At 39.5% G+C, this 22,387-nt stretch overlaps 1 protein-coding gene across 1 annotated transcript in view; it reads left to right on the top strand.

Annotated features, from left to right (window-relative positions):
- The window catches only part of zfhx3 (zinc finger homeobox 3), a 126,090-nt gene that overhangs the window by 60,987 nt on the left and 42,716 nt on the right, over positions 1 to 22,387 (top strand). The window contains exon 5 of the mRNA XM_023953481.1: positions 11,032 to 11,263. Coding sequence (XP_023809249.1) covers positions 11,032 to 11,263 — 232 coding nt within the window. The remainder of the gene's footprint in view (positions 1 to 11,031; positions 11,264 to 22,387) is intronic.

Raw genomic sequence — 22,387 nt, 5'->3', positions numbered from 1 at the left:
TTTCTAAAACTAAAATTTGAATGAATTTGCCATTAATTCTTGTTTACTCGTTTGTTTGTACACATTTTTATTTTATAGTTGATTATCATGCAAGAAATACAAGGAATCTGGAAAACGCCACTTTTATTGTTCAATACCCAGGTATTTATCTCTGAGTCACACTGGGGGAATTTTTGGCTAAAGATGTCTCGGATTGATTTTAGGTCAGTGAATTGGATCATTCAAAATGAACAGATATTGACTATGAATCATATCAGCAACCACAAATTATGAAAGGAATCGAATCGCTGTTAGAATGAATTGTTACACTTCTAGTTAGACACTTTTCATTCAATCTGCCTAATTTACATTATAAGATAGGTTTTTTATTCTTAAAAAAAAACTTCTTGAAAATTTTTTTTCCTACATGCAGGCATTTGTTTCTGATGCTCTGTAGTGTGAGACTATCTGGATGTTTTTATTTCGCTAACAGCCCGTACACACAGGCGACTCTGCGGTCGGTCTCCTGGAACATTGTGTATACAAGATCACTCTGATCAAGTTGGCTGGAACTAAAGAGAGAGAGAGAGTAGAGTTGTCTTCAGATAGCTTTACTCCTGGAGTTTATGAGTTTCTGTGCAGGGAGTTCAAAGTCCTGCAGAACATCAGAGAGCTGATGCTGAGTGAGGCTGACTAGCTGCAGCCTGTGGTCTGGGAAGGGTTACTGAATTATTACTGATGGTTTCAGGGGTAACTGTCCGACCACAGGACTGGGGAATATTAATCTTTTATTTGATTGTCCGCATGTGCTGATTAATCAATTTGAGTAGGATCTCCAGGATTAAGTACCTTATTATTCCCCTGTAAGAACAGATAAGAGATAAGCCTTTAAAATATCATATTCCATTTATCATTTATTTTTAGATCCCTGCTGATGACTGTGAAATAAAAACTGAGGTTAGATCAGGCAGAACATCAACATGGGAAAAACTGTTCCGGGAGCAGGATAAGAGACCGAAGTATGATGAGAGGGGGGAAAAAAAATCTGCACAGTTGAGTATTTGTGAAGATAGGGAGAAAAGACAAAGCCCTGCAATCCTTCAAAAATGGTTCAGAATAAGGGGAAAAAAAGCAGCTGGGAGTGAGAGAGCGGGGAGAAAATGGGGGCGGAGAGACAAGAGGAACAGGAAGTTGATGGAAAAGTGATAGCTGTCTCCACCTGGAGTATAGCCTGAGCTGTGTATTAAGAAGAGAGACAAAGCAAGCGAAAGAAGGGAGCTGCTGCAATTGACTCCTTTACTGTACTCTGGTTTGGGTAAGTTTGCCTCTCATAGCATGAATAGCTAGCTGAACAAGGGCAGTATTCTTGTTTATCCCACTCTCTATCTCTTCAGTATATAAATTCTCAATCTGCCAACTGTTTAATGCGTTATGTCATGTGGTAAAGCCTTTGATTCCAACATGCCTCCGTTTGTAAATACAAGAGGCACTCAAAAGGCTGTGGTTTCTTTACAAGCATGGCGCCCCCGGCGCTTTCATTGGGAATGCACTGAGAGGGAGAGGGAATGAAAAGAGTAAGGGAGGGAACAAGTGGTGGCTAAAACTGTATACACTTCCCATTGCACCTCTGCCAACCTCTCTCCGTGCTGCCTCTGGTTGTGCAGGCAGACACTGAGCAAGAAATGTGGGAGGGAGGAGTGTATCCTCTCTCCTGGCTGAACACCACACTTTAATTATGCACTTTTCAGCAGGTTTTACCTTTAACACTTTCCTCCCGGGGTTGAGATTAGTGTTCTCCATGCTTGATTTACAGCACAATTACTGAACAAGAGCTCGGCCTAATCAATAAACCGAAAGGGGAAAGTAGTTGTCTTTGAAGTACAGTTTGCGATGTTTTGCACGATTGAGGGGTATTTGTGGTGTGGCAGGTGATGGCAGCTAGTCCTCATTGCTAGCTTGTAAAATGTGTTTTTTACTAGTCACGCTTGTCTGCTTTATACATGTTTAAGGGTCCTTTCAAAACTCAGCTGCTGCAGTGACAGGTGTGAACAGCTGACTACTGCTTGTGTGATAAGTCAGCAAAAGGTTTTATGTTAAATATTCTTTAAAATACTGTGAATCTGAGAATTCCTTGCAAATATTATTAAAAATATCCTCTTTTGTTGATTTGTTTTTTTCTATTTTCTCTGTGTCCCCAAAGCAAGCGCACTGCACTTTTTTAAAAGGCTTCAGTGACCATTTAGCATGAAATCTTTTTGCAGCTTTCAATGTTTTTTTGCAAGCAGGACCAAAGAAAAAGGTCTCTTATAATTAGTCAGGTTTTCATTTGATTTTTGGTGATGACAACTATATTTCAACAGTAATTATGCTGCTCTGGGAATGATGGGGGGCCTGGGGTATTGATTCTAAATTGATCATCCCAATCAATGAGCACTTTAGTATTTTTTTTCTTTATAGAAAATGCATTTATGTTTAGCTTTTTTCCCCCCTTTTGGCTAATAAGTAAACTGAACGGTTGTAAAGAAATCTATGTAATAACAGTTTTTAAAAAGTGTAATGCTTTTATTCTTTTTTGCGTTAGAGCTGGCACAAAAAGGGGTTTGGCACCACTATATAGAGGATCATTTTTTAGTGTATTGGTCTGATCAAAACATGCAACAATATGATTTTAATTCAAATTAAAGATAAAAAATATGTTTCGCATTTTTCTTTCTTTCAATTCGTGAAAACAGTTTCATGTACTGACTGAAGTGTCATTTACTTGTCTGTTATATAATCCATCACTAAAGTGAAATATCAAGTGTTCAGCTTATTGAAGTTGCAGCTTTTAAATTGCCAGCTATGGAAGATTTAGTAGGTGAAGCTGGTGGGTGTTTGGTGTTTAAACTGCTTTAAGAACCCTCAACAGCCATTTCACTCCCGCAAGGTACTCCAAATTCTATGCAAATAAGCCCATATGTAGACCTACTCTGTATATTCACCTCTACTCAACCCTTCTCATTAATTTTCATTTTAAGAAAAGGACCTCTCAAAGGACACGTTGCTCATTTACAGTCCTGCTAATAAAGATAGCCGAATAAGACTGGGTTAAATATTGACATTGGCTGAGCACATCATCACTGTTCTTAATTAGCTGGTGTCTCTTGCGGGGCTATGTGAGGGCAGTGCATGAAAAACTAAACATTTACCCTTTTGAGATCTCAAATGCCCTCTGCCCAAAAACACGTCTGTATGAATTTTTCATAAAAAAAAGGATACGGGATCGTCAGAAAACATACAGTGTTACAGCTATCGCAGCCTTATTGCATAGCCTGAAGCTGCAACCAATTAAGTGTTAATGAAATATTTACACTACCAAACCGAGAACGCCAGGGGTGAACGCTTGAAAATACAAGTCTGGTTGGAGTGGATTCTATCTCTTTTCTCTGCTGTTGCGTCATTGTTGAAGGTGAAAGTGAAGGTACATGAGATAAAAAGGCACCAAAAGACAAGTGAGAGGGAGTTTAGGCCCACTTAAAGGATATTCTATCTTCTTTAGCAAAAAGTTTATTTTAGGTTGCAGAAGCCAACAATTTTGGTCAGTTTGGATAACTGTTTTTTGTGGCTATCTGAATTGCCAAGTGAGACATTTTTAGTTTAACTGTATTTAAACTACATCCTCAGACTAAGATAGCTGTGAATCTTCGTTCTCTGCAGACTGCAATGTTTGTTCTCACTGACTAATTGTGTTTGGGTAATGTTCTTTCTCTGCATTTCATTTTCACTGAATGCATTAATCATTGCACGTTTTGTTTTCTCATATCTTTATCCAACCCCTTCCCATTTTGCACGTCACAGCATTCCCTACCCGGGCTCAGAGGGCTTATTCCCAACTGCTGCCACTAAGTTCATTTTTTGTTGTCTCCATCTTGCATGATTTTGTTTTTCTTTTGTACAACACAGGAGACAAATGCAAGACATAAATGAAAGGCAGTGATGTGTAGGCCAGTTTCTAACCAAATTCCCATATTATAATGGACTACAAGGGCAAATGTCAGGTCGACTGCTCTACCTCTAAACCACAGCTTCCCTTAAGTAAAAGAGGGATGAAGAGGGGTGATGCTACAACCCCAGACATGTCTGGGGTGTAAATGCTGCAGGTTTTACATAGCTAGATTTTGCAAGCAGCTTTATCAGTACATCGCAGTACATTCATACTTCTGTGTACAGTTCTCTGGGGCGCTAATTTAAAAAATTTTTGATTACATTTCTTTCAAGGGTTCATAAAGGTCATACGTCCAAAAGCCAGAGTAAAGTACATTTGATGGATGCATTTAATTGAGCAAAGTCGTTACCTGTACATTTTTTTGGTTTGCATCACAAATTGTAACTCCATCCAGGGAGCATTAAAAAGACTTTAGCCAAACAGAAATATAACACTTTTTTTCACAGACATGTTGACCCAAAATTCTTATGATGAGTGGGTCTCAGGGGTGGTTTTTAGTTACTTGTGTCCTCAAACAGATGATATCTTTGTGAAGAGTGTAAAAAATGAGATAGAGCTCTCTAAGAAGTTTGTTTCACGCATTGTGTGTTGAAAGGAGATGCACGTCTTAACTGTTTTTCCAGTTTACTTCTTGCCATGAACACCATTAAAAATGAAGGATTTATTACAACCCCAAAGCAGTTGTTTTTTCTCATATTGGCCTAAAATACAATTTTGATGGTCACATTACCATAATGAAAACACAAGACGCTTATCGTGATGCTCCAAATCCAAACACCCCTCCCTGCTGTGCACCTTCAGCTGTGCTCACATTAAATTGTTAAAAGTATACTTTACCACAGCCCTGTTTAAGTAGTTATTGTCATTCTTGCCTAAAATGGAGGCCGTTATGTTGACAGTGTATTCTGGATAAAATAGTAAAGGACCAAGGCAGGTCCAGATTTGTCCCACTTGTTTTCCAGATGGTGTAACACATGTCATATAGTGGCTGTAACCATTTTTTTCGTAAGTCACCCAGCATCCACCCAGCATCGCAGTTTTTCCAAGCTCCTCCCAACATGGCTTTCATAAAAGCTCCAGGAGGTTAAGTTCTTAATAGACCACTGAAAGAAGAGGCCAAAAAAAATGGCATTAATTTGTTTTACTATTTCTGTCATAAAAAATATACAGTACAGACCAAAGGTCCAAACTTTTGGTCTGTACTGTATATTTTGTGAGGATTTACATCACTTCCTGTATGTTTTGGAGTCATCTCCATGTGTCACAAAAGCAGGACCCTGCTCATTAAAAAGGGGAGAAAAATGTTTATCCGGCCATGATTAGAAGTGCACATTATGTATGTATAGCCATGCTTATCCAAATGTTCTTAATGAGAGAGACCCTGGACGCCAGTGTGGGGCTCCTGTGGGCATAGGCACAGGCTCGTTATCACCACACAGGGCATTGATCTCTTAACCGCCTGCTCGCTTATCCTCCCTCTCTTCCCCTTTTCAAAGACAGTGAGTCACACATGAATTATGTGAACACATTGATCAGCTGATTGAGAGATATTGTTTAGAGCCCTGGGTCATTATTGAAGGAGGGATTACCCAGCTCTGGTTTTCTTCGTGCATGTGGGAGAGTGTATTACTCCCATCTTTGTCACAGCACACATTCCCTCATCTCACCTTAGATTTGCAATGGCTGCACACAAAAAAAAAAAAAGCACTCACACTTGTGCACACAGAGCACATATAGCGACCTACACAATCAACATGGCCCAAATGACTGCCTGCATTGATTGCCTTCCATATGCAATTATGTTCCCATTGTTTACTTTCTAGCATCTTACTCATTCAAACGGAATTCAATAATTATTGCTTTATTTAATGTAAAAGTAAGTAAGAGTGGTGGGTGTGGAGCGGTTGTAGGGCTATCGTTTTTAAGTATGTCCATGACCCCTCCCAGCCTACTTCATTCCTTAGGTCAATGCTAAGTCATGGGCTCTCATGACACGTACAGTGATCCATCTTTACCTATCTACCATTCTTTAAGACGCAGAGGTCCATTTTGTGTCTCCCAGTCCTGTCAGAGACAAATATGCAACCTGTTTTTATTCACCACTAGTGATGGATCATTTCTGCAGTAAAGCAATAGAGAACGCAACAAAGTACATTATAGGCTTTGTAACAGAGGGGCAGGATGCAGCAGAGGGGTGGCAGGGATTAAAGAGCAAAGGGAAAGAAAGGACACGGGAGGAGATAGGGTTCAGGAAGCGGTAGGTACGCTGTCTGTGCTTGGAATACACAGTTCCCTTAAGCCACAACCAAACTTTCAGGCGTGTTGTAACTTGCAGAGCCTAATTCAAAGCAGCCGCCACACTTGGCACCCATTGGGGCTTTTGTGGTTGGAGCTGTTGTTCGTACTGCTGGCAAACAAAACATCACAGGCTGAAACGGCAGGCACTTATTTACTCCAGTCACCGCTGTTCTTTGCTAAATATCCTGTCGGTGTTGGAGGGGAATCCCAGAGTCCAGATTCATGAGAATCAGATTTCCAACAAATGTCTCTGCATGAAGACACGGGTCATTTTCAACTTTGCAATTTTCTTTTTATGATGTTATTTAAGTAGTAAAATATAAACTAGTGAAGTGATCACTTTTTCACACATGCTTTTCCACTCAGGAGTATTGTCTTTAAAACCCAGGAAGTCAAAGCCTAAAGCTATGTACACATCGGGCATTTGCCTGATGATTTTGTCCTAAATGCGCATTCTTGCATGCTCATTTAGCCCATGGTGTTCACACTGGACAAGCATGGAGGGGCTTCTTCTTCTTTTTTTTTCATTTACTGTTTAATAGCGCAGTCCACCACCCACAGTTGGAAGAGGCATGGTGCGAAATGTCAAAGCTGTACAAATCTTGCGATTTGGGCATTAAACAGTTCGGTTTATTGCTAGCATCCTATGGATATGGATTGCAATCATGTCCAGAAAGAGGCCTTGGTTTATCTTTATTTGAAAAACTAATGCAGACGCCGTCAGGCCTAGTCACAGTGCCTGGGTCCACCAGATAAACCAGATTCCTATGTCACCACCAAATCTCTCTATGATTGGTCAAAGTTCGACCTGGTTCAATGGTTTTGTACTTAGAACGTTATACATAAAATCTTGCGTAGCTATGAGTGAATGTGAGTTTTGAATGAGGAAGCCTGTAATACGTATTTACATAGACTTTTCATTAGAAGTGGCTGCTTCAATGTGTGTTGCTGAGGGCAGCTGGACGTAGTTTTAGTCTCACCTCTCCATCATCTTCACACAGATCTGTCTGTTTCTTTTGCATTGCATGCTTTCAGCTGGAAATGTTGGCTTTCAAACCCATGCTGCACAAACAAAGATGCAAACACACACATAAAATAGCTTTTAGTGACTAAAATTAGTGAGACAACACTTGCTGTTTCTCACAGAGGGAGTTTGGATAGCTATTTGGCTCACAGATAGTCATCTGTTTAATGCATTATTTTTGTATTAACAGCATTGCCAATTTTAATGGTGGAAATTAAGGTCTTTTCATAATAGCCCATTCCTGTGTGTGTTTGTCGGTTTTTGTTTATAAATGTCTAATGTTCTTTTTGGCAATATTGTGGTCGCACGTTCTCAGCGATGCTTAACTCCACCTCATGTTAGCGGGACCCTCTTGGTGAGCTACATATTTTGTGTTAAAGGTGCACTCTTACTTAAAAATTTTAGTGGATGGAAATGCAGATGTATGATGTACCATGGGTGGGCGTTGAAAGTGATACAGGCATGTGTTGCCCACTCAGGGGGCAGGGTGCACTCTAGAGTTGTGAGAGATATGATGGGTGGTTCCCACACCACCCCTGTCCCTCTTTTCCTGAAAAACCACCGAGTACTGCTTCAGCCTCCACAGCAAATAGACGAGGCCCTTCATCAAAATAGCGCCTTGAAAAAAAAACGTAATTGTGGTTTCAAACCATTATAAAAATATATAGTTTTCCAAGCTGGATCTTACAATTGAATCACATTAAAAAGCCATTAAAATAAGTTGTTAAACGTAATTTAACCATTGCTAATTTCCAGTTGCTCTCTCATTTATGGTTTCTTTTTTCCAGATTTCACCATTTGAATAAAATTGACGGAATTCTGGTATGAACTAGATTATAATTAGTAAATCTTTTATGAAATTACCTGGTTATCTGGCTTCACAAATAAATATATCCTCATGCACACAGCCAATCTCTGTGCTGCTGACCATATCACTGTATTACATACAGTCAAACACATTACCTTGCTCAGCTGAATCTACTATGTAATTGCTGTAAATTCCCAGACAGTTCAGTGGTATTGAAACCATGCCGCTGACCCAGTCAGCTTTCCCCCTTTATGCTCCACAGCTCCTCTCTCATTGGGGCCTTGATAGGGTGTTTAGATACCCCAGAGCCAGGCAAACCAGCTCCTGCTAGTCCAACATGACTTTTTCATTAAGCCACCAAATTCCTACACTCCAGTTGGAGGTGATTTATCAACCAGGTTCATAGGAAACAGACACAAACACTGTCTCATGCATTATTATGTTTCACAATCAAAGCCTCCATGCATGTGTGTGTGAAGCAGAAAATGAGCAGGCTCAGGGGAGTGCTGGGCTCAATCTGTGTTTGCGTTTTAAGATATAATCCTCAGAAAATGTCATTGAAAATTCCAGCAAGTCAATGGGATTTAATGCTTGAGAAAGTTTGTAATGATCACACTGTACAGTTGTCCTCTGTGTTTTTCTTTTACAATGAAAATGGGCCTCAGCTTTTAATTTCAATAGGTTTAATGAGTAGGAGTCACTTTACACTACATGGATGTTCTCCTGCTTTTTCTGACTCCAACATGCCCCCAGAATGCTTTGGGTCAAGTCCAGTGCCAAGATGGTGAACGTGCTGTTTTACAGGTGTAACCGTTTGACTTTGTAGACGGAGCAACAAGCACTGGGGCAGCCGTTTTTGGCCCGGTAGAGGCTCTCCTCGGCAAGTCAGTTTTATAGTGAATTATGGTCAATTCTGGGGCAGCCAGTCTCAGGTTCACTTCTATATAAAGTCCGTGCTTTTTATGGGAAACTATAAAACTCCCAAGAATTTTTTTTCTTTCTTTTATTTACCTCATGAGGCCAGCTTTGAAGTTTCAGTCAGGTGCTGTCATTTTTTAAAACCTGTCTTCTTGCAGATTTTTGGAGCCTTAAGTCATTTGTGGCCGCAACTCCTTTCCCCTCCCCTTTTTTTCTTTTTAAATTTAAGACATCTGATCTTACTGAAAGCGATCTGATTGATTTGCTGTCATCTATAACTAAATCTGTCTCTCAGGTTTCTCTATATCTTAAATCTGATGCAATATTTGTGCACAGAGAGGAAGGAGAAGCCCCCCCCCCACTACATCCAGGAACACCTATTCATGACATCATGGACGGCTTAAAATGAGGCGAGAAAGGAGAGCACACAGAGCTTTTTACAATCACCTAATAACTCTATTACACTGAGCTGTGGGGCTCACAAGAAAGAAGAAAAAAAAGAAGTGAAAAAATCTCCTATTCCTTTTCTTGGAAGCAGTGTCTTAATGCACATTTTAGGTGTAGAAGTGAAAAATGTGAAAGAGAATAAAACACAATAGCTCAAAAAAGCCCAAGGCAATATTACAATATTCCAAGAAAATTAAACATTAGGACAAAGGGACAAAAGCATTTTAGGGTGGAATAATATTATTATGAGTTTTTTTTTTTTTTTTTTGCCATGGTGTCAACACTTAAATTTTGATGTAATGTGTTTAAATGTATAACTCTTAATCCTTTAAATATTTGGCCAGTGAAAACTGTGTGAAATTTCTCGTAATATTTTTCTCATGTTCTTATGTTAAAAGTTAAATAAATAAAACAGGGGTTTCGTTGATTTGAAAGATTTTATTATGTTTCTATATTTTCACATACATACCTAATACTTTCAATGAAAGCTTTATATTCAAATAAAATGCTTACATTTTTTATTTTAGCATTGACTTTTTCACTCATTCTCTGTGTTACATGCAGGGGCAGGACATGTTGGAGTAAAGCAGAAAACTTTTAGTGATCTGCATTGATTTTAACCACAGAAATCCACAGTTAGGCTGCAGTTTGACATTAGAGTAGCAACTTGCAGGCGTGATACAAGTGGCCATACAGAGTGTGGAGCTTTTATTATACATGTGCGTCAATGTGAGGCTTTAGGAAAATGGTCAATAAGTGGTGCTCACACCAGGCCAAGCAATATTGTGTTGGCCTTACATCATTGATTGAGCCATGCAGGAGGTAATTAGGCTGGAGCTTGGTGGTGTGACTAGAGGTTGTGGTGACACGGTGTCACAACAGGGTCTTATGCATGATGTGACGTCCAAATGGTAGTACTGAAGGCTGAGCTTGGCATGCCGTTGACTTTGGGAGGAAGCTGCGGTGATGTTGACGGGTCAATACTGTTGCTGATTTCCTGTCCTCCAAAGGTTGTCTGTCTGTTCAGGAATGCTCCATTTTCCCTGAGAATGCACTCAGTCCCCTTACCGTCTCGCCACAGGCTGGCTTTGCCTCTTTCTCTCCATGAGAGCCAGGATTTATCTCACAATGATCAATATTTAGTATCCCATGCGTGAAACAGGCAGATGTTTGGAGTTTCCTTTTCAGAAGCGGGACGCTTCTGTTGAGTGAAGGGGATCAATGCTTCCTTCCGTCTGTGAAGCCGCAGACCTGCAGTTTCTGAAGGATGGCTGATGTGATTCTTGCCCTTCCTGGGGCCCCTGAGATTTACGTGCCTCCCTGGCCTCTCCTGTCCTGTTAGTCCACTGATACAGACACTCACGCAGACAAGTGTGCAGTCCAAACAGTTGTCCTGAAGTGGAAGAGATTTGGATGTTAAACAACAGGACTGTGATTGGGAATTGATTTGTTCATTTGCCAACTGTGTGAGTGAAAGTGAGTCGGTGGTGCCTAGCCAGCTATCTGCCATCTACAATAACTTTTCTCTCTTTCTCCGTGTTCCCTTCTCCTTGGCTTCTTCCCCCCTCACAGCACCTGCAGCAGCACGAAAACGCAGTGGAGGGCGATGCCTGCTACTACCATTGCGTGCTCTGCAACTACTCAACCAAGGCCAAGCTCAACCTCATCCAGCATGTGCGCTCCATGAAGCACCAACGCAGTGAGAGTCTCAGGAAGCTTCAGCGTCTGCAGAAAGGCCTTCCAGAGGAGGAAGAGGATCTCAGTTCCATCTTTACCATTCGCAAATGCCCTTCCTCAGATACAGGTCAGAAGATGCCCCTGCAGCTCCTTATATGTGTGTGTGTGACTTTCAATTTTTCCTTTTGTTTTATTTTTCATTCATCCTCTAAACCCACTTTTGTCCCTTTTGGGGTCACTGGGCTGCCGGAGCCTATCCTGGCCACTCATGGGCGAAGGCAGGGGACATCCTGGACAGGTTGCTAATCTGATGCAGGGCCACAATAACACCCATGCACTCTCACATTTACACCTAGGAACAATTTAGAGTCACCAATTAACCTATAAAGTATGTTTTTGGACTGTGGGTGGAAGCCGGAATCCCCGGAGAAAACCCACGCATGCGCGGGGAGAACATGCAAACTCCACACAGAAAGGACACCCATCGGTGAATGGGAATCCTTTCTTTAGTTCTCCACATAAACATTCACTTTGCTTCAATACAACTGGCTATTATGGTAGTTTATAACAATATTTTGTGTTTGCTGTCAGACGGATTTATTTATTTTTACCAGTAATTAATTTGTTCCAGCTCCAAAAACACACATTTTCCTAAGGTTTTGTTTTTGCCATCAATTTTCTTCTATTTCATTTTTGTTTTTGTTTTGTTTTCTGTACTATTTCTATTCATGCACACTATTAAGTGTTTCTTTTGCTTTATGTCAAGCTACCGTATTTGAAGAAATACACTCCGTAAGAAATTTGTTTTAGGTCAAATGAAAGTTGTTTTGCCCAGTGTTTTCTTACAAAGACAGATGCCCCTGTTAATGGAAGCTGCAGCTTTTAGCCTTTGAAAGACACATGGATGGTGAGCATTAATGCCTGAGAGGGAGGAGCTGCACAACACAACCAGCTGCTACAGTAACAAAAACACCAAAACATAGCCATGGCTGAAACAAACTTCCTCCTCCATCCATTTATTATGTACTGATTAGGAAGAGTGAGCTGTGGTCAATTAACACTCTTCCTTAATAGAGATTTGGTTTTCTAATCACTTTAACTCTTATGCCCTGACAAAGGGCTTCTATTGTGCGTTCCTCCAAGAGGGAACCATTACTTCCCTCACACACATACTCACTGTCTGTGTTATGTAGGAGAAAAAAAGGGCTCGCTTGTGAAGACGCTTTGTTCCAAGGAGGCAGGGATAATGAAGCCAGCGGCCGGGAAATTGCGCAAAAGGCAGTCACAGATCTGAAGCAAATCATTAGAGAACATATTTAGCTGAGCAATTAGGGACAATTAAGCTTTCTGCTCGCTGCACTCCAAATATGTTAATGACTACAGTGTAGTGGACAAGCGAACATGCAAAGGCAAGAGGAAGGGCCATTTAGATTAAAAGGGTTTGGGGGGTTGGGAATTTACTTTTTGTTTCCAGAGAGGAAGACGTGGGCTGTTTGAAAATAGATGAGTGTTTCTCAGTTTTAGGTGAAACCTTGTTTGAGAACCATTTTTCTTTAACCTTTCATGAGTTGCATGCCCATGTTGGTGCCAGGACCCAAGCTTTGACTTGGGAATTGTGTGTAAGTAGTGTCATTACACACACACACACACACACACTGCACTTAATGATTTGCAGAGTTTCCTCAAATTGCATTAACCTCTCACAAAAGAGCCTTGGTTTCCCACAAAATATTTCATGTGATTTGAATGTCATATGAGAGCGCTCTTTAACAAAGAAGCTTGATCACTTAGATTAGCGTTGATGCCTGTTTTCATAACTCTTCTATACATACTCTGTAAAAGTTATCACTTGCAATTACATTTTTTAATCCAATCAGATACCTTTAAATCTTTTCGATCTCCCACAAGTTCAGGAACACATTATTTTAGCAAAGACTTTTCAAATGCACCTTTTTTGCATCTTCTTTTTTTAACGATCAACTATCTCACTGAAACATTCACAGCAATGATCTTCATGTAAAATGTCTTACTCCTTCTTTCTCACAGTCCGATTGCATCAGCAGGGCAGGCCCACCTCGTCACCTCACCCGCTTAACTGGGGTTTAACAGAACCTTCTCATTGTAATATTTTATTTTCTCCTTTGTGGCATTCCTGTGGCAAAATGCTCTTTTCTTGTGGTTTTAATCCACTTACTAAAGTGGTAAAACACTCCTTGATTCGTTAAACAAAGCTGCCCCTGGATTTCTGGGTCACCAGAACAGTAATTTTCCTGCCTTCTGCTGTGATCTTGAAAACGTCTCCCTGTCGGTCTTTCTGCTTGGCCCACATCCCACTGTGGATTTTCATCAGAAGACAGACAATAATGTTTTGTCTTTAAAAGATAGTCAAAAGTAAATAATTAAAAAAAATTTCATGTTTGCCAAGTGGAGAGGGAAAAAAATGACTCAAAGCCCTTTTTGCATCTCAACCTTTACATGTCATGAAGTGATTGTTAGGATTCATGTTTTGGCTCATGACAGCTTAAGGATGCTCCAGTTTTCACAACTTTGCATATCAACATTCTTTATGAGGAGGCAGCAAATATAGACTGCAGGGATTTGGTGCTGCAAATCTCCTCTGGGCTCCAGATCCAAGGAGAGCAAGGGCAGCAAGAATTAGATTTCTTTTTAATTAGACTAACAGGGGGAGCAAAGACCTGCATTGTTTTAATTCTTGCTCTTACTATAAATGTGCTGCTTAGGCATCTTGCTCTGTGGCTCCACCTCCATTATTTTTTTCCTTTAACCCTTCATCTGTGGGGAAACAAAGGAAGCCTTAAAGGGACCCCATCCTCTCACAGCTGTTCTGTGTGCAGAGATGACAGAATAAAATCCAGCTTAGGCTTCACCAAATGTCGGCTTCTGTGTTCAAAATGCCACTTTATTTTAGCAGGTAATTACTGCAATAAAAAAGAAAGCAAACGATAAAAAGGGATATATCACTTTGAGGACAGTGAGACTGACAGGCTGATAAATGTGAGATTAAAATTTCCAAGAGATCAGGTGAAGTCATGTGTGGAGCAGCTGATGGTGGCTGCTGACAAATGCTGGTCCAAAATGCAGGTTAAAATTGCTTAAAGTTAGGTTTTGAGTTGAGAAGAGAATGAGATCATGACTGCAAAAAAGGGCAAAGTGAGATGTTGCTGAAGGGTGAAGATCATTTTGTTGGAGTTGTTGTCTTGTGACTGCTCACAGAAAAGGGAGAAAGCAGATTTTAAAAGAATGAAATAAGGGGGCTTTTTTAAATTTTGGACAACAAATGTTATTTTTAGGAGTGGGACATGCGTGCAGGTTTATGTTTGTGTATTAAGGAAGCGGAGATGGAGAACTAACGTGGCTGTCAGTGTGGATTAGCTCGTGCTAGCTCAGTAAATCTCCCTCAGACACAGATAGCAGGCTCTTGATCGCTGGGCTACGGTGGCTGGACTCTCCTTGCAGGAGGAAATCCCTATCTGTGAGTTTAGGAAGACGGGAGGAAGAAGGCCGAGACTAAAGCCACCTGATCAGCCAATGACGTCTCCTGTCCGTGAGGATGCAGAGGTCTACATTCTTAAGCAGGACGAGTGCTGTGATTATACTGCATCTTTATTTACTGCTTTGTGACTGCTTCTGATGAAACCTAAATGTCCAGTTTAGATCTGTAATACTTTTAATAACCAGTTATAAAACCTGGGCTAGGGAGACATGTTCATTATTAAATGGAAATGAGACAAAAGGATGCATACAAATTACTGCATAAAAGTGGTATCCAATATTAGATCTATTGCTTGTTGCGCTAAAAGGGGTGCACTTTCAGGGTCACACACCTAATAGCGAGGCCTGTTCTGACAACAAAGGCGTTTGTCATCCCTCCCCACACATCTCCCTCCTATTTTCATGCATAATTCTTGAGCAAAAGTGGAACAATAGACACAAACATGGAAAGATGCTTCAATAAAACATATTAGCGCTAATATTTTAGATTCATACAATGCATTACATCACAACAAGGACTGAAGCTCTCATTGAAGGCAGTATATTAGGCTTATTTTTCACTAGATGAGACTGAAGTTCTCTGTGAGAAGTGCATGACATGTTTTGTCAAATTACGTATGAGACCGTCACACTACGCCTTTTTTGGTTGTTGGCTTACACCTCTGTTTTTAACAGCTGGTTTTATTGGGTTGGATGACGCACTCGAATCATCCTCTTTCTATTGCAGATTATGCCTCATTTAAGATCTGTTTTTGACTCTCGCAATGACAACAGAAACATGTATTTGCAGACAAATTTTAGCCAACTGCAGTGAAGCATGCGATTGCAACTTGAGAGCACATTCAGCACACATCTCAAAACTCTTGAGTAATATTATTTAACTGCCTTTTTTTTGTTCATCAACATTTAGATTTTATGTGTGCACCGTCTATCTTAGCTTGTGGAGAGATTTTCTTTTTATTGTGTCCTAGGTTATCTCTTTAGAAGTGCATGACTTTCAGAGATGCTAAAATAGAAGACGGCCGTGGTGCAGCGGTAGGGCGGTCGTCCCATGATCGTAAGGTTGCAGGTTCGATTCCCGCCTTGCACGCCCATGAGTCGAAGTGTCCTTGGGCAAGACACTGAACCCCACCTTGCCTCTGGTGGTAGGCGGGCGCCTGTGTTTGGCAGCGGAGCGACCACCAGTGTGTGACTGTGTGTGTGAATGTGTGTGTGACTGGGTGAATGGGTCCGTGACTGTAAAGCGCTTTGTCCTTGTAGGAAGAAAGGCGCTATATAAGTATACGCTATTTACCAAGAGTAAATTTAAGATTTTAGACTTACATTAAGAACTCATAAAAGCTACTCTTCAGTGGCTGTGGCTACGTGTTAGAAAAATTATCTACTAAGGAGTTAGTCAGTTGTTTAATTCCTGGCTTTAACAGGAATTAAAATCAACTTTACCCCCCACTGAGTACAACTTACTTTTAACATTTAGTTCATGCTTTTTGCTTATAAGTAGTAGTTGATCCATGGTTTCAATAAATGGTGCATTCAAAGAAAATTTAGAAAAATACATCTCAAACATCTGATGAGGAAAAAAATGTCCTATAGTGATCAAAATCAGTAAAATAAATAGATGTTCATTTGTCTGTTGTCCATCTCTTAGATAATACAAATAGCAACTAATGATTTTACTTTCAAAATCCTTTACATTATTTTTTTATATTCCTATTTTTTCATAAAAATAGCTTTATTTCATATTTATTGCATGTAATGCTGTTTGTTGTCCCCACTGTAACTCATTCGGAGCTAAAACCCTTTTGAGTATTACATTTGCCATTTGCAAGTTGACCACATACATTAAACCAACTGTCCCCTTTAACAGACGAGTGTGTTTGAGCGTCTGGGGCGGTTCTAGCATACCAGCAGCGGTGACAGGTTGAGTGTCTGTGTTCTACTTGTCAGGGAGACTGGACACCGGTTCAAACATTCACGAGCGCATGAAGTTAAAAGATTCTGAAGCAGGAGACCTTACTATTGCACATTTCGAACATTACATTGTGTTTGAGCAGTATTTGCGAAATGTCCTTTACAAATACAGAAAAATTGTTTTATTTTTATGTAAAAGAAAACATTTATAGGTAAGGCATTTTGCCAGTTTATCTCTGCGTAACTCTTACTGCAGAATGCATATTTGACATTTTCTGGCAAAAAGCACATCACCTGCACATATGTCTTGCTCCCAAATATCATTGATCAATTTCAAGACACATGGAAAAACTGCTTTTTTTTCATACGCAGTATGGTTTGGCTAAACTGGACAAACCTTTTCTTATTGCTGCACTTTGAAGTCATCCTAGCATGATGAAGCATGATGGTCACGGTTTCAACATAGCCGTTGGGAACAGTTGTATATTTTTGCCAAGAGATGAAGCCCTTAGTAATAGCACATTCTGTAGCATTTACTTACACCTGTATCACATCTAACATTCTCCATGGATCATAATGACATTTTAGATTTATTTTCAGATTGTTATCTACTTTCCAACAAATGAACAGGGCTTTTTTCCCTCCTTGCCACAATTCTATCTGCATGACCCATGGCTGTGAAAGCCAGGTAAAATGAGAGGTGAGCCAGGCCACGCTTTGATGGCATGCAAGGTCCATAGTCTGAGCGTTTGCTCCCCACAGGCAAGAGCAAAACAGACGGTAGCTGTTTCTGGAATGTCCAGCTGTATTCAGGCTTGTTAAAATGCAAAGTAAACCTTTTCAGAAACAGGATATTGTAGCCCCTAACCACCAGACCCTTTCTACATGCCACATTATGGGCAATCTGAAAGTAAGTTGTATAGACATATGCTGTTGCTATGCACTTTTAATAAAGGCTGTTATTGCACTGTGATGCAGAGTGGATATGAGGATGAGGGGCTCTGCAGGCCTGGATGAGCATGGCCCAGAGGGCCTTCAGCTCAGTCAAGCCTCCGTTAGCCGCCTGCCTTCTACTCCCTGTCCGAAGGGCATCCAGGCAGCATAGGAAATTGTTTGCTGTCTCCAGAACGTGCCACTATATTCATAAATACATCATTCTTCATTTTGAAAATATTACAAAAGACTAGACATTTATTAAAAAGTCAAAATGATGGCTTTATAGATTTCCCAGATTTTTTATTTTTTCAACTTTCATTTTCCCCCCGCTGCTCAATCTAACACAAGCAAGTGTTTTCTTTGCAGGTTTCTCCTTCAAAAGCCTAATTTGAATCCAAGTTCTCGCTCATCCTGTTGCAGCAAAATGACCAAAAAGCCACTGCTCTATTCTTGGGTGGACTGCGAGTAAAAATATCTCTCGTCCAGATTTTTATTACCACTTGTGACAGAATGGTCATGTGGAAAAAAACTGGCCAGCTCTGCCTTCAGACTGAAAAATGTGCAAAATCAGACTACTTGGGTTCCTTTCTGTACAGTACATGTCGTCGGAAAGACACACAGAGCCTCAATTAAATTCTGAAACGGAAAAATAAATAAGTAAGGTGGAGAGAATCAGAAAAGATGCATTAAATTAGTCTGCCAAAGCATCAGCTACAGTATGCATGAAGAGACTCTCACATGCTGAGTTCACCATGTCTGTTTTCTCTATGTTTTATGCCCTGTCTGTGATTTCTCTGTCAGTTATGTCAGGTGGCTGCAAATATGCGCTAAATTTTATTTTGCTAGCTCACTCTTCCATAAATGAGCACACACATAGGTGTGTGCACTGAAAATCAGGCCTTGTGTGGGCGCCGAGGTTCTCGCTGTCATCAAGCCCATTTTCAGAGGAGGTCGGTAGCACATTATAATATTGGTTTCTCCCTCTCTTGTCATTACCACACACTCTCCTTGAAAGCTGATCCAAAAGATAGACAGCCCATCAGGAGACAGTCATCTCATTTGTACTTACTAAACGTGTTAATGAGTTCTATTTTCAGGCCCAGAAGCTTTGCTGAGCAGTGGTGTGAGGTGCTGGATTGCATGAACAGGACGAGCTCACAGAGAGGGTGAGGAGGTAATGCAGTAGCCCTGCCACCCCTCAAGTCACTTACACGGAGTGACCACAGCCTCCAAAGGGTCTGTCAGTCACGGCTGAGGCGGGAAGTTTGTGGTTACAGACAGACAGGGGAGTGGAGAATAGATTAGGTGTCAGACAAGAAATGATTGTGATGGGTTTAATTATAGCAGCAGTCATTTCAGTGCCACAGGTAGGTAGGATAATGGTTGTTTTTCTTATTTTTGGTTTGCAATCTGATTTTTTTTTTTACAAAAAAAGAATATTAACAACAACTTATTTGCAGAAGTGGCTTGGGAAGTGCCATACGGCACTCATTTATAAATATTTTTTTTATAGGTAATGCAATGTGCAGCTTGGTTTTCATAGTACAATTACTTTAAGTGCAGCTGGAGGTAAAAAAGGAAATGCATTTACTTACACTTCAGAGAATATTATGCAGGTTGTCAAAATTTACATCTTAAGTATAATTAAAATTAATTCGCTGGCCCGTTTTAATGACCAAATTAGAAGGAGCCAGTTAAAACTGTCTTTCATTATTAAATCCAGTTTGACTGATTCTCTCAGCCGAACTGTTCATGGCAGTGCTCTCCATTTTCCGAAATGTACATGCAGGCAATATATATTTATATCATTGGGAAGTCCCTTGTTGTTTTCATTTTGTTTTGATATTATACTGTAGTTATAATTCTGATTTTCTTTCTTACATGATCCTTCCTTGAACTTTCCCCCACAAAGGCAGCTCACATTATTATTTTTCTTCCAGCACTTTTTCCTCGGCTTTTTTTCATTGATTGTTGTTCAAATCTATGCCAGGTAATCTAGAAACTATATCCAATAATTTATTTGGGAATGCTTCATGTGTTTGTGTGTTTTTTTGTTGTTGTTGTTGTTTTTTTTTAGCATTAAGCAAATGCGGCTGCTCGCAGTCAGAACCAAGCAGCTCAATTTGCCCATTGGCAGCATCAGAGGGAAAGACTGGGGTAAACTTTGGGAACTATTGAGCTGAAGCAGGAAAGTTTTACTTAGCCATATTTAATGAGGCTGTTTGTGCCCCCTGGAGAGTTGCTGAATTAAAGGGCATGGTCTGTGCTGTAGATGAGTTCAGCCGGGGTCCAGCTGAGATGATCAGCCTCGCTGACAGCAAAAACAAAACCAGAGAGAGTTGATGCTCTATTCAGTAGCATGTTGCCCTCAGACTTGGAAGACTCCGTGAGAATAAAGGCAGATGAAACGTAGATGGCCTGAAAGCACATATATTCGGAATCATTACTGATAGACTCCAGCTGCAAACTGGTGCATGAGCTTTGTGTTTGCAAATCCATGCTTGTCTATTTTTTATTTTATAAAAAAAAAAAATATATATATATATATATATATATATATATATATACATCACGCTACCAGGCCAAAGAACTTTCACATTTACATTGTTCACATACAAAACAAGTCCTTGCTTCCATGTTTTCAGTGCAGTAGCAAAGAGTCCCCCTCGACAACATCAACTAAAAGCAGCCAGGCAGATGGCAGCAATGAGAGAAGTGCAGAAATAATCCAATAGTGAACCTCTCTAACCTTTACCTGTCGGCGTGAGCACCAGTCAATGGTTCATGCTGTGCTTGACAGTACACTACACACCACCTGAGGAGGGCAAGAGCTGGGTGGACGCGGAGAAATGGATACGAGTTTGGTAAAAAAGCACAGAAGGTATGATACAAGTTGGATGATAGCTTAATAGCTAATGATAGCTTAAAAGAAGTTGTCCCTAGATTTTGAAGGCCCCTACTTTATTCAACCATGAAACCACTAGCAAGACTGAGACCACAGTTGGAGTCCACTAAATAAAGCACCTCTATTTTGCAGTGTTTCAGAGACAAATGGGTAATTTGGACATTGAAACTGTATGGTGTTTGAGCAGATGGAATTGTTTTAAAGGTTTAAGTCCAGGACCTAACAATATTTCTTTTGCATTACCCCTGTTTTAGCTGGGCCAATGCTTAACTTTTTTTATCTGACTTAAGAATCTTCATTGCCTTTCCTACACTGTAAAAAGTATTTCTTTGATATCACTTTTAAAGACCAAGGCAACATTTTCCAAGCAATTTATTTGTACTTTACTAAAAAGTGGAATTTTGAGTTGGTAAAACCTAATATTACTGACTTTTTTGTGTTAAAAATGTTCATAATTATTGAGAAAAAACAACTTTTAAAACATTGTTAAATCTGAGTAGGCAGTACTTGTAAGTCTTGTAAGTTGTATGTAGCAAATGTATTCATTTTAGTGAAGTCTTTGAACTTAAGTTTGATAGAATTATTTTTTTTGTTAGGACTTAAAATGATTTCAGAAATAAAAAGACCTCTTTTATTTTGAAAAGTTTTATTCAGTTTGTTAAGTTACAATTTTTAAAGTACTTTTAAAATTCCAAAAACGTAAAACAGTTTTACATTAACCACCAACTTAGTTTTGCCATAACATAACAGAGTAAGATTGTCAATATTTAAAGCAATAACACAAAAAACAGTGAGAGAATTTAGAGAGAACCACAAAAACATTAAAAAACGTCACAGGTTTTATGGAGTTTTGGTGGATCCCAAATCTGCAAACAGCAGGCTCTTCAAAATTCACAGTTTTGATATATATATGTATATATATATGTATATATATATATATGTATATATATATATATATATATATATATATATATATATATATATATATATATACACCCATATTTTTTTCTTTTTAATATGTTTTTATGTCTTGCCTTATGCTTTGAAGGGTTTGCATTTGTAGCTATTTGAAGCAATAAGATGAATGATGCATAATTTAGCAAAGAAAGCAAAGGTCAGATTTCGTGTTACTTGCTCAGGAAACATGTAGGAGGACCCATCTAGTCAATTCATCATCAGTGGTAATGTGCTGGGGTTTGTTTGGACTGAAATGCAGCCATAATTATCTTTGCATTTCATTTATTTCATTTTGGATTTTCTTTTGCGCATATCCACAAGTGTTTTTAGTCAGAATTTTTCTTTCCTTAAAGAAAAATGCAGCATGTCTAAAAATGTAACCCAAGCTCTTCCGTCTGACGTTTGTTTCTTTTCGTGGTTGAAGGCTGTTGACCATACATTTGTGATTAGTTGCAACTACAAATTAACAGTTTAAACAAATCTGGAAAGTAGAGCTCTGTACTGTTTGAGACAAATTTGTTTTATCAAAAAAATGACTACAAGGTATTTTGTGTTGGACTTTAGTAATTAGGAAAAATCTGTTTTGGACAATAATGGTGTGGAAATGTCATAGATTTACAATAATACAATCAATAACAGTGTGACGTGTTTTTTTCTGGTCATTGAAAAATGACCTTAATAAATCTTACTTAGCGTTGCATGGTTTAACTCTACAACTAAAAAATAATTTGTAACATATAAGTGTGTTGTGTTTCTGGCTCTTGATTGTCTGTGAATGGTTATTTAAAATGTAAGACAACCACAAGATGGATTCATGAATCAATAAGACAAATAAAATATGGAATAGAATAGCAATACCATTTGAAGTAGCAACACTCTAATGTTAGTGGTTATTAAATTGCTTTCAGCATCTCATGATCATTTGCTCATTTACCGTTTTCTTTCTGTCTTGTTTTACTTTTCATATGCTGATCCACAGTATATGTGTAGATAAAACCCACATCTACTGTTGCTGATAAAAAAAATCTT

The sequence above is a fragment of the Oryzias latipes genome, chromosome 3, assembly GCF_002234675.1.
Source record: "Oryzias latipes chromosome 3, ASM223467v1".
Taxonomy (NCBI): domain Eukaryota; kingdom Metazoa; phylum Chordata; class Actinopteri; order Beloniformes; family Adrianichthyidae; genus Oryzias; species Oryzias latipes.
The sequence above is the reverse complement of the archived record's forward strand: the minus strand, read 5'-3'. Positions and strand labels throughout refer to the sequence as shown.